The 13,334-nt window shown below is 38.2% G+C and overlaps 1 protein-coding gene across 1 annotated transcript; it reads right to left on the bottom strand.

The window, feature by feature from the left end:
* Nucleotides 1-11,248: 11,248 nt before the first annotated feature.
* Nucleotides 11,249-11,599, bottom strand: LOC137640971 (uncharacterized). The gene has a single exon (XM_068373428.1). It carries the CDS (start codon nucleotides 11,597-11,599, stop codon nucleotides 11,249-11,251), a length of 351 nt encoding a protein of 116 aa, XP_068229529.1.
* Between the last annotated feature and the right edge of the window lie 1,735 nt (nucleotides 11,600-13,334).

Genomic DNA, 13,334 nt, shown 5'->3' with positions numbered 1-13,334 from the left:
CAGCAGTTTGCCCAGATTGGAATTTGAATGATTGGGCATGTAGAGTTCATAGCTCTGATGACGACGGCAGAAAGAGAGAGGCGACCGCCTCTTAAAAGGCATTGAGCCTAGAACTTGGCGTCAGTTAGCCAGGATTAGCGATAGGTTTAGGTTAATTAATTAGCCATGGGAAGTGTTTGCGTGTGTGTGAACACTGAGGTGAGAGTACGCAAGGGCGTAGTCTTTGGTGAGAGATTTAAGTTGTCTTTCACGTCTGACGTACATATGTTGTTGATTAGTTATGACCCCGAGGAAGTTGTGAGTCCACTAGTTACGATTCTGGACCAGGTTGACAAGTTAAAGGATCAATTAAAACAGGCTGAGAAAGGAATAGCAGTAGTTAAATTAGGAACGATTCTTGATAACGTAAAAGTAGGCCTTGGTAGCTCCTTAGATGCCTTCAAAGACTTCGTGCTTTCCAAAGGGGAAAGAAAGAAACGTGCGGCTAATTGGATTGGCGAATTGATGGAGGTTGGATTTATCTAATTACCCGGTCGGAACTCGATCAATTAGAGACCGCTCTGACAAAAGAAGAGAAAAATACGCACGTCATGATAAATAAAGTGATATCTCATACACGTGTTTTGGATGATAAATTGAAGAGTTTTCATGACTGTCGCTAAAGGACAGGAGGCACTAACCGTGTTAGCGAAAAAGATTAATAACTTCGGGGAGAGATTAGCACAAATCCAGAGGGACGTAATTTACGTACAGACCACTGCACAATTAGCTTTTGTAGCTAGTGAGCTAACTCTCCACTTAAAGAATGTGGCTAACCAAATTCAATAAGTGGCCAATACGGGTGAAATCACATCCGACATTTTACCTCCTAGGGAGTTTCTGAGGATCATTAAAAAAATTCATGAAGTAGTGCCAATGTTTATTCCCCCGTAGAGAAAAATTTTGCTGAATTCTATCGAATATCATCCGTGACTGTTACCAAGTTGAAGGGCAAGTTTTGTTTTTCTGTAGAGATACCTGTTAAAAATGAGGATTCAGATTTTCGTTTATTTGAAGTAAAGTCACTGTGGACACAGACAGGAACAGAGGAATTCGCAACTCGAGTATCAGTGGATCTGCCATATTTTGCTGTAAATGAGAGGGACACTTAGGCTGTGGTTTTACTTAGCTTAGACAGGTGTAGGATAGGGAAAACACATGTTGTGTGAACCTGTGAATGCTCTTTTCGCGCCTGCCGCACGTGTTTGTTTGCTTGATGTGTACCTGGAACAGCCTAGCTTTGTGCATAGTTGTAAGTTCGAGGTAAAAGCTGACTTTGAGAGGGAGATAGTTAAGTTAGGACATTGTTGGGTTGTATCAGTGAGACATGAATCAAAGTACAAGGTGATGTGTGACTCGAGGAATGAGGTTAAAGTGTTGAACCCAGGAGTCACTATTTTGACACATGAGGACGAGTGATCTGTCCAAGGGGTTGGGTATCGTCTACCTGGCCAAAGGAGAATGAAGAGTGAACGTGTGACAGTTAAGGACACTACTGTGTTGAATGTTTCTGTCATTTTGCCAGGTGTGAATGTGTCTCTTGTATTAGTTCACCTTAATCTGACTAGACTTGGAACCATGTCCTTAGATCACCTTCCTCTCTTCGAACAGTTTGTAGATTTGAAAACGTCACATAGGACTTTGAGCGTAGGTTTTTACTTAGCTAATATGTGTGTGTTTCTAGCCGTCCTGGGTGGACTGGTTGTATTTTGTAGGCCGATGGTATGTGGTCCTACCTGTCTCCGATGGCGGAGGGCAGAGGGGGTCAGAGCAGTCATGCTGACAGATCCTTTGCCAGTAAGGGAAACTTTGGCTGTAGAAACACAGGTTCCAAGGAGGACCGCCAGCCAGGTGTCTCACGCTGGTGAAGGTTGAGGGAACATTCCTACTCAGGGTGGGGTTCGGGTGTGTCCCAATGAGCCCACAGGTGTCCGGATGGACGTACCGTTACATGCACGGTTTGAAGAAGCACCAACTCAGCTGGTCTCACTTGGAAGTTGAGTACGCACACAGATGTGTTCTGTGTTTATACCCATTACTGTGTGTTCTGCGTTTGTACGCATTACTGTGTGTTCTGCGTTTATGTACAAGTACTTTTTGAGGTTGTAAGCGCTTTGCTAGATTGATATAGCTACATGAGAGTATTATATTCAATGATCTTTTTGGCAATTTTTTCTTTGATATATGATGGCCAACCTGTATGTTTAATTTTGATTTTTCTGATATTTATGATATGTATCTCCTTTTACTTATGACGTCTCTGTGGACTTCTATATATATTTTTCTTTTCCATAAGGAATGGTTTGTTTTTATGTACTATGATTTTTTGTCAACTGTTACTATACCATGTCTCTACTTACAGAATCCAGGGCGGAGAGTGAGACTGAATCATGTAACCCCTTCCCTGTGATCTGAGAGTAGTAAAATTGTTGCTTAGGCGAGCCTGAGGATTAAAATCTTAAGTTGAATATTTTTCTTTATATGATTTTTTTGCTCAAGGGAATCTTCGGATTTCAGTTGCTAATATGTAACCTTTGGATATTTGATTCTTCATTCTTGCTTGCCTAAAGCTGTTAAGATATACCTTGTTTTCAGAATTATTTTCCATAATTTTTGCTATATATCTATGTAACCTTTTCCAGTACCTTGTTTGCTCATATCTACTCACATTTACCCATATGCGTTGGTTTTCAGGGTTATTTACTGCCATTTTTGTTCTTTTCCTTTTGTTTTGAGCATATAATCTTTTTTTTAATATATAATCTTTTTGCATATGTAATCTTTTTTTTAATATATAATCCTTTAGAGTATGTAATCTTTTTTTAGTTTGTTTTTTGGCTCCATTTAGTCACATTATGTATATCTTGAGTTATAGTTCATATTTTGCTCATATTAGAAGGCACAACTACTGTAATGAATTATGTGAATTTAATTTGTTAAGACTTTGTAGTTTGTTGCTGTTTGAGTTTTTTTTTTTTTTTTTTTTTTTGTGAAGTTGAGATTTTGCACACCCAGAGCGAGTAGCGGCTGAATAATAATGTTGGGGTTTGAATTTAAAGTAAATGGTGACGTGACAAGATTTTCCTTGTTTTTGTTGGAATTTATCACAGTTCCAGGAGTAACTGTAACTTGGTAGGGGGGGATTTGTCACATATACCTTTTTTGTGAATCTCACATGACCTCAGTTCACTGGCTCGCTTGGGAGTGTGTGCTTTCTCAGCTTCCACTGGCGACAAGAGTCTATCTCTATGTCAAACTGCAGATGAAGGGTTTTTCCTGTCTCCTTGTTTTCGCAGATTCCTTGGGGGGGGGGCGCCAACGGCTCAGGAGAGCGAAGGACTACCGCACGGTCCAGATATACCAGGTCAGCCAGACAGCGTACCGATTTTAAGCCTCTTCTGCACACCTACGTCATCTGAGGGGGCTTAGTGTTGGCGAGACCCATTAAGAACGTAGATCTATCACACAGTCAATGTAAATAAAACAACATTTTACCTTTGGAAAATATTTTATTAAGTTTCAACTTTCATTTTTTTTCTTAGGGCCTCCCTGCATGGTTGTCCTTGAGGTTTTCTATACTTTATCAAATTATTAAGATATCGCATTCGAAAATATACCGATATCGTAACAAAATAAGCAATAACATCATCAGGAACTTCAATACCAGACTGTTTTAATTCTAAATAAAGCTTTTTAAAACCATTTTTCCCTCCATGAGAGCTTCCCCGTGTACAGCATTAAAAATCTCCCGCATTATTAACAACTGTGAAAAAAACTGACTAGAAGGTGCATGTAACTCCCCCCGATTAACACATGTTATCCAAGTATCATTCCTTAGCACTTCTTCAGTCTTATTTCCTAACTCAGGATATTTTACACAAAATTTCTTTACAATATATCCACCAATGTATTTGAGAGCTTCTTCCTCGATTACTCCCCCAATATCTTTCTTTATTTCTTTATTTGCTCTCAAAGGGTCTTCTTCCTCGTCTAAAGCATCTTTCTCTAAATCAAAATCTAAATTTCTGAATATCTGCGTTGTTAGGCATATTTCTAACGCTAAGGCCCTTTCTTTCGTGATAGATTCATCGTCTTTGGTTGCTTCATGAGATTTTTCAACAGTGGTGATATTACACTTTACACTTAATACTTTAATTTCCTTTCCTAGTAACATTTTTTTAGCCGAAATTTAAAGTTCACAGCATGAGGATGATCATAGTGCCCATCCATTTGCCTTATACACCCAAAGAAATGTTCAAGGCAATCTTGATTTAGTCTTTGTGTAAGTAGGTAGTCAATACTATAAGAGCCTTTTAACATATCAAACAAAGCAATGGTAGATTTACATGATAAAATTATTCCTTTCTGAAACTTGAAAAGACTTTTTGTATTAGGATTTTTAACTCTCATAGTATTCAATACCTCGATTACCTTGAGCAGTGTACCTGTTTGTTTTTCTACATCAATACCAAAAGCATTGCTTTTACCAAACTCTCCATACATGGAGGAAGAATTCATTATGTCGAACCAATCATTTATTAAAAGAATTAAATCAGATGTTTGATTCCAATTTTGACACTCCAACAGTCCCTTTTCCCCTAAATATTTTAATGAGTTGGCACATGATCTAGACAGTAATTTAACTGCTAATTTAACGCGCTGTCTTTGTTGATGCATTTCATTAATCTTATAAGCAAGCCCATATTCTGTTTTAGTTTTATTAAGCATTTCCCGTATGCCATCATCTGAAATACACTCTCCAGTCTTGAGGAAAAAACCCGAGTCAATAAAATCATTTCTAACTAATTTAATTAAATGTGGAACATCTAAGGAAACAAAAACTTCTCTTTCTGCCTTAGGATTTTTGAAAGAGATCGTATTTTCAAGAGGGTCAATGGTAAGGTGTTTCCACATACGGAGATTTGTAGAACCCATGTCATGCACAACTGCTACCACGACATAACCTGCATCCTCTACCTTTGATATTATTTCTAATAGTACTTTATGCATGTCACCTTGATCGAACTGATAGTAAATTGGCTGTTTCCATTTGCCTATAAGACCTCGCAACATGGCCACCTGTACATTTCCATGCGGTTTGTACAAGACATCTGCCCCTTTGTCGTAGCTCCATTCTTTCTTAATACTCATCTCATCAAATGACAAAACACAAATTTTTTCTGAAGGGGTAAACGTTTCTGCTTTTGCTTTCAGCAGTGTTAACACTTATACGAGAATCCTCGGTTCGCAATAAAACTCTTTCACTCTCTCTTTGAGAGTGCTCTCACAAGGCAATGGATAACCCTTTTTGAGCCTCAGATATCTATAACACTTAGGACTTAAACTTCTAAGAGTAAAGGCGTTTGCAATGTCATCACTACTCCACTCACAAACCTTTTTCTTGTTAATGATGGACTTTATCTGAGTTTTACTGAAAAAAGAACCCAATATTTTTTCGACTCTAACACTAACCTCACGTTCAATCAAAATAAATGCATTTTCATTTAGATAAGCAATTCTTTCCTTCAAGTAATAATTTTCTTCTTCAAGCTGCTTCATTTTCCCCTTTAAATGTTCAAACTCTTCTGTGCTACCAGATGAAAAGGAACTTGTCCCTGGCATAACTTCATCATTTTCTTGCCAATTTATATCATCAGCAGTTACCATCTGAGTATCAATTTCGGAAGAACGGTTAGCACTGGTTAATAGCTCCTTGACGATTTGTTGACGATTCCTATTTTCAACTCGTTCATTTCTTGAACTGACATCTGAGTGCATTGTACCTGAAACAATATCCTAAATATAAACACTGTGCTGCTACATGATTATATTTGACTAATAATTCATTTGAACTAACCTTTGGTTATCACTGTAGAAACTGTTAGCTTGAATGTATTCACTGTTGTACATAAAACAACACTGCAAAAACTAATCTAGCAATATTAATCATTTATATCAACCCCTCACACACACACACAAACAGACACACACACACACACACACACACACACACACACACATATATATATATATATATATATATATATATATATATATATATATATATTGTGTGTGTGTGTGTGTGCGCGTGTATGTGTGCTTTACCCATTAAACAGTTAAATAGTGTACTTACCACTTGGTATATAAAGACTAGGTACAGCATCCTCTTTAAGCAGCCGATGATTTCTAGGACTTTCAATACCTAGTAACCTGGACTTCATGTCATCTTTGTAATCGCCTGGTTTAAAATGAATCGAACAAACAGTAGCATTCACAACGTTAATTCTGTCTGCACGTCTACATGCATGTATCCACTGGTCTATGTATGGTTTTTCTTTTGGAAAGCGATGGTATTTTATGTTTGAGCTTTTAGTTTTATCATGTCTATTATAACAGCCAAATACTGCGCAGTTACTTGGCATTATTAGTGACGGAATGAATGAATGAATAAAATGATAAAAAACACAGCGTCTCCTATTGTTTACGTTACCTTTATAGGTAGCTAACTAAGGCAACGGTCCTTTGTTTTGTTTACCCACGTGTGTGAGACAGGGAAGCGTGACGTCATAGTATGGGTGATTCACAGCTTAAGCCGCACGTTGGCTGACCTGGTATATATAGACCTTGGACTACCGGGTGGATCCGGATTGCCATAACGAATACGACCATATTTGGTGTTCTTCTCAGGACATCATGGGGTCACGCCCAGCGATGCCCGCGGCCTATGAATCAGTCGGGTCTGAGAGCTCAGGAGAAGAAGATAAGCTTTCCCTGTAGTTACGTTGTTACCTAGACCAATACTCTGATATTTTGTACCTAGAATTTTTACTCTGATATTGTTGGACTTAGAAATTTTACAGAGAAGTGAAGAAACTGTATTAAGAGTAAAGTAAGAATTCCTTCGTTCTCTGACCGTTGTTCGCCCAAGAATAATTGTATTTAACCACTGTTTGATAAAGAGCACTTATTTTATGAATTAGACTGATAATTGCATAGACTTTCAAGTAACTTAAGTGTGCTCAGAGTTCTGTGATAACTTCTTAATAAAATACATATTGTCAGATACAGATTAGACTCTGTCTCATTCCGCCTCTTGAACTTTACTTTATTTTGAATTATAATTGTTAAGAACAGTGACATAATATTTTGAGTGATTTATTTTTGTTTTTATGTAAATTCTTTGAAAGTGTTGTAATTTATATAAAATATATTTATTTCTGTAAAGAGTGTATTATTTTAATCATCAGTGTTTATTTCATACTTGCTCGTTTCCTGTTAAAGAATCAAAGTAAGAGGTGGTTTTGAATAGATCGTAATGATAATTACCCAGTGCTTTTTTTAGTGTACTCAAGAGACCTTTGGATATTCAGTGTTTTGTATATTACTGTCTTGAAGTTATATAATTGTGTTAAGGCTCGGGTGTTAATATTTTCAAGATTTAATGCAAAAACAAACAGGTAAGTTTGGAACTCAAAAGGTTATATAGCTTGCCAGTCGTGATATATATAATATCATATTTTGGTTCCCAGACACGGGACCATCATATAATATATTTTTTGGTGCCAAAACCCGGGAGCCAAATATAATATATTTTGGTGCCCAGATCCTCGGATCGAGCGAGTCTGTTTTAAAGATTGGTGATAACAGTGCCGTGTTTTGATTAAAGGTTTTGAAAAAATATATTGTTGATAGGATGTTGTGTATTGTTAGGATATATTTTTGGAGAGGTATAAAATTATCTGTTAAATTACAAGATGGCAAAGTTATTTTAATATCCAGGAGTTTTTGAATAACACAAATGTTCAGAAATTGTCAGAAGCTAATGTAACTAAAGCTCAGTGGCTCTTTATTTTAATGGCATGTGGTGGCCATAAAACTAGTGGAATGATTAAAGCCCAAATCAAGTTCTAGCCTTAGAAGCATTGATAAGCTCGGGAAATTTGTTGGAAGAAAATATTGTGGGAGCTCGTGAACTGTTGGAGGAAGCATAGGAAGAATTTTTAGCAAAGCAAGGACCAGCTGACCCACAAACTGAAGGCATGAAAGCAGATAGGGATGTTGAGGCTGAGATTCGAGAAATTGCAGCGAAGGAGAATTTGCTTAAGTTGAAGATGATGGCAGAACGAGAAGAAAGAGAGAGAAGGCGGGAATAAATGGAAGCAAGACGGGAAGAAACAGAGAAGAGGATGGAAGCAAGACAAGAAGAAGAAAAGAGGGAAGTTGCAAGACATGCGAGGAGAATAGAAGAAAAGAGAGGGAACAAGAAGAAAAGGAGAAAGAAGAGGCAAGAGAGATTGCATGACATGCGAGGGAATTGGAGCCGTTGAACACCCGTGCAAAGACGGCGTAGACAGAGGTGACCCCTGCTATGCACGATCCTGGGTGTAATGTGACGAATGCCCAAAGATTAATTCCAAGGTTCACAGAAGAGGGTCCTGGTGAATTTTTTGATCATTTTGAAATGGTCGCAGCGACGTTGCAATGGCCCGAAGATAAATGGTCTGTGTTATTGCAGAGTGTAATGTTTGGGAAAGGACGCAGGTTTTACTTATCCTTTTTCAGAACCAGAGGAAGAAGTATCAAGAAGTGAAGTATATCAGATGACCTCTGAATATTATAAGGAAAGTATTTCCTGGGTTACGCTTATAAGGTACGACGATGTTTTAAGAAATGAATAAAGGCTGCTAACGTGAGGGAGATGGCTGATTTAGAAGAATTGATAATACTAGAACAGTATCTATGAGGAATTCCTGAACATATTTGAACGTACTTGAAAGAGAGAGGTGAAGAAACTTGATAAAGCCGCTTCACTGAGTGAAGATTATAATATTTTCAGTCGTAAACACTCTTCAGGCATGAAGTTTCACCTGTTGCTCCGACCAAGTGTCAAGTATTCGCCGAACCATGGAAACCAGTTCAGTAATAACTACGTGAACAAGTTCAACTGTTACAGCGGCAGTAGCACTCATGCTGTTCCTAAGCAGAATTTGTTAGTACCACAGCAACAATCGTCGAATCAACCTCCTTCAAGTATCGTGAAAGACATGCAGAGGGTTAATATTATCTGTTTTAAGTGTGGCGAGAGAGGCCATATCAGTAAGGAATGTTGGTCGAACCAACTGAAAGCAGCGCCCACGTTATTAAGGATAATTCAACTTCACAGAATGCATAGAAGAAGAAACAATCGGGAAAGGTCGAAGAGGAAAATAAACCAGCCAACGTTTACACGACGAACAGGACAAAGCCAAACAGCGTGGATACCTTTAAACCATACATTTATGAAGGTATGTTAGCAGCTATAGACAAGAGTGAGCGAACACCAGTCAGGATATTGTGCGACACAGACTGCAACCATAGTGTGGTGATACGAGGAGTACACTCGTTGGTGGCACAGTCTCTCACAGGAGACTCGGTTATTTTGAAGGGAATAGGAAGTGAAGAGGTTACCCCTATTTGCTGTTTGAAACTATCATACGAATTGGTGACTGGTAATTTTGATTTTGCAGTTATGGATTCATTGGCTATCGAAGTAGTAGAGGTCCTGCTGGGTAATGAGGTTAGTGGAGTGCCGTTCGTGCCTTGTCCCATTATAATTGAAAAACTATTGAAGTACAGTACTAGGACTGAACTCGAGAGGGACTACCTGTATCTGTTCCCTAGTTGTGTGAGGACTAGAAGTATGACGAAGGAAGTGGCTGCTGAAGAAGAAAAAGAAATCAAAGGAGCGATGAACTTGGAGGATTTGTTTCCCAAAGAAGAGGATTCCTTTGATAGTACGCAAGAAAACTCCCGAGCAAGCCCGAGTGAAGAGGTGCGACAGACGAGTGGACAAGATGACAAACAAGAAATGGACCTGGAAGAAATAGAAAACTAAGCGTTAGAAGGCTGATAAGATTGCAATGGAAAGGTGCAACGTTAAAAGAGTTATTGTACCATGTGGTGGGCAAGACGGAGGCACAGCAGTCTCCGACTTGTTATTATCTTAAGGATGGGTTGCTTATGAGGAAGTATAGAAACGCCGATATCCCTGGGTATGTTGAATGGGGATATATCTTCAGATATTAATTCCCACACCGTTGAGAAGACAGGTGATCTCTGTTGCGCACAAGATGGGACATATGGGGATAAGGAAACCGACGGAGAAGATTATGAAACACTTTTTCTGGCCTGGCATGAATAAGGACGTGAGCCAGTTTTGCCGTGCATGTCACGTATGTCCGACGGCTGAAAAGCCCAATGAGTGCATCAAGGAAGCTCCCTTGCAACCGATGGAAGTACAAGGAAAACCCTTCAGCAAAGGTCTGAAGAAAATTTTGGCAGGAAAAGGGAAAGATCGAGAGGAAATAGAAGGAGAAAATGTCAAGGATTTGAGGAAAAGGAATGGCCAGTTAACGAGTTTTTCCCTAGAGGGCGTGAAAACGAGTCAAGGACGAGTGAAGAAAAGGTTCGTAAGAAGAGTACGAGCAGACAGATTGCGGTACGGCATAAGGTAATAGTCTATTCATCGATAAGGAGATTCCCTCTCGCCAAAAATTTCCAAGAACCATTCCCAATTTGGAGAAGAGCAGTGACCAGACCTGTGTTATCTAGATACAAGTAAAAAGAACAAATCTGAGAAAGTCCATATTAACTTCAAAACCAATACTTCAAGAACAGGATTTCAACGAGAAATTCCTTATCCAAGTGGATGCGTCGAATAACGGGATTGGAGCTGTCTTATTGCAAGAGGATAAGGAATGTGTTTTATGTCAGCGAAGCCGAGGAAGCAGCAATGATTTGACTCGACAGTTGAAACGGAACTTCTGGCACTGATTCCAGCGATAAACAAGTTTTTAATCTACATGAATCGACCACAAAATGAAGAGATCACAGTGTATTCGGATCATAATCCTTTAACTTTGGTAAATAACATTACAAATAATAATCAAAATTTAACAAGGTTGTCATTATGTTTGCAACAGTATTGTGTTAATGTAAAACATATATCAGGTAAAGGTAATGTGGTTGCAGATTATTTATCTCGGGCTGAATTAAGGGATTCAGGCCCGGAATAAATAATTTTTTTTGGGGGGGCCAGCTATCTTACAAAGCTGGTCTAGTGTGGAGTAAATACAGTAGTTTATTTATGTAATTCAATAATCTTTTCATATGTGCTTGCAGAGGAGAATAGCGAGCTCTTAAGATGAGTTCCTCTCGTGTTGGTATAAGGTTATGTTATATAAATTCTTACAAATTTCAACGCACACTGAGATTTTTTAATTTGAATTTTCTCACTATCTTTGCGTAGTTTTAGGATTGTTCTACTTCTTGTATCGATATTTCCAAGTGTTCTAACAAAAGATTCATCTATACCATGTCTTGGAAGGGCTTTCATTACTGCTGAAGTTTTTACAGAATCAAAATCTTTCTTATAGTCCATAAATGCCATACATAGTGGTTTGTCATACTCTGTTAATTTTTCCATTAGCTGATTAATTACATGGATATAGTCAATTGTTAAATACCTGCTTGTGCAGCCTGTCCGATCACTTGGTTGCTCCATTTTCTTTGTTCCTTTCATGGCCTCTGAAGTAAAACATATGACTCACATTTAACTATAGAAGATTCCCCAGCTATTATAATTTCACTCAATCCTGTTATACAGAGGAACACAGCAAGATCTCCTTCCCTACACATTGTCATGATATTGTACTTTGCGGGGTTCAGTTTTCAATGGTGGCCTTTTTTATTTCCGAGATTTTTAGCTTCTCCTACTGGCTGACTGGTAGCCTGCCACCCGGTAGCAAAATAACGCCCACCAAAGCAGTATGACTCAGGGGTCGGCAACCTATGGCACGCGTGCCAGACTTGGCACGAGAGGTGCTTGTGTATGGCACGGAATTTGATTTGGAGGAGCGAGAGAGAGTGTACAGTATTGTACATCATTACTTTTATATTTATGGTTTAAATTAACTTTATGATTACAGTTTTATATATCTCCATCTATATATGTTTCCTCTCCTGTGATATGTGCCGGCTAACACAAATACAATTATTCATGCCTTACTTCAGGATCAAGTAATTTCGCCGATCAGGTCAGATTGACTTAGTATGGTCCCTTTTATAATTCTTTGAGATCTAGATTAAGGTAGCAGAGTATGGCCCCTGTTGTTTCAGTGAGTCCTTAGCCCTCTTATGTAATATTCTTTCTAGTTATTTGTTGCCCCAGTTACCGCAAAAAATCAAGCTTGATGTCTGATTATTTCAGTCATCATGGGCAAATAACTTTGGATTTATTCGGCAGAATTATCATGCTGTGTGTGATCTCTGTTGTGAAAATGTCATGTGCTGCACATCGAGTGTTAAACCACACTTTGAAACAAAAGAAGAACAGGCTTTCAAGGATAATGCTGACAAAGCTGGGGTGATTAAGAAAGCAGTAACCCGCTACTAGAAACAAAGTAATGTGTTCAAAAACTTGAATACTAGCAAAAACAAATAAACTTAAGCTAGTTGCAAACTAGCTTTGTATATTGCTAAGCATGGAAAGACTTTTACTGATGTAAATTTTTAAAAGCAGCTTTCCTAGAGTGCTCTGATTTTTTATTTGATATCATATCAAACAAACAAGTTATCATATCATGGATAAAATACATGTCTGTCTCAGATAGAACCATGGAGAGACTTATTTCTGAATAGGCTGATAATGTAAATCAGCAACATTTGGTTGCTTTAAGAAGTACAAATGTGTTCAGTGTGCACTAGATGAAAGCGTGGATATCAATGGCATTCCCTGCTTGGTAGTTTTTGCCAGTTATAGTGACACAGAGGTATATGAGATGTGTTGTCCTAAACCTGTGAATGACAATACCAAGGAAAAAGACAAACTGAAGGCATTCGCTGACTATCTGAGAACAGAGAAGATATGGGAAAAGTTTTTGCTATTACAACATATGGTGCTCCTGTTATGGTAGGAAAAATAAAGGTTTTATAAAATGGTTGATGGTAGAATTGGGCAATCCATTCTTAAATTGCACTAAATAGTTCACCAGGAAAATTATTTTCACACATTAAGCACATTTTCAGCCCCCATCGTACCAGGCTTACAACCTATCACTCGGACGGTTGTGTGAAGATCAAGGTGTCCACATGTTCACCTGGAATTTCAATTTTGGCATTTGAGAAGCAAGGGCAAGAAACCCATTTATATGTTGAGATATAAACTTGAAATATAAGATAATTTTGTTACAACGAATACTAAATGCAACAAAATTATTACATTCATGTTATGCATATTCAGGAAAATAAATTATAAT

This window comes from Palaemon carinicauda, chromosome 5 (assembly GCF_036898095.1).
Source record: "Palaemon carinicauda isolate YSFRI2023 chromosome 5, ASM3689809v2, whole genome shotgun sequence".
Lineage (NCBI taxonomy): Eukaryota > Metazoa > Arthropoda > Malacostraca > Decapoda > Palaemonidae > Palaemon > Palaemon carinicauda.
The sequence above is the reverse complement of the archived record's forward strand: the minus strand, read 5'-3'. Positions and strand labels throughout refer to the sequence as shown.

Coding starts and splice junctions, on each gene's coding strand:
- LOC137640971 (XM_068373428.1), bottom strand. CDS start 11,599: ATGAAAGGAACAAAGAAAATGGAGCAACCAAGTGATCGGACAGGCTGC.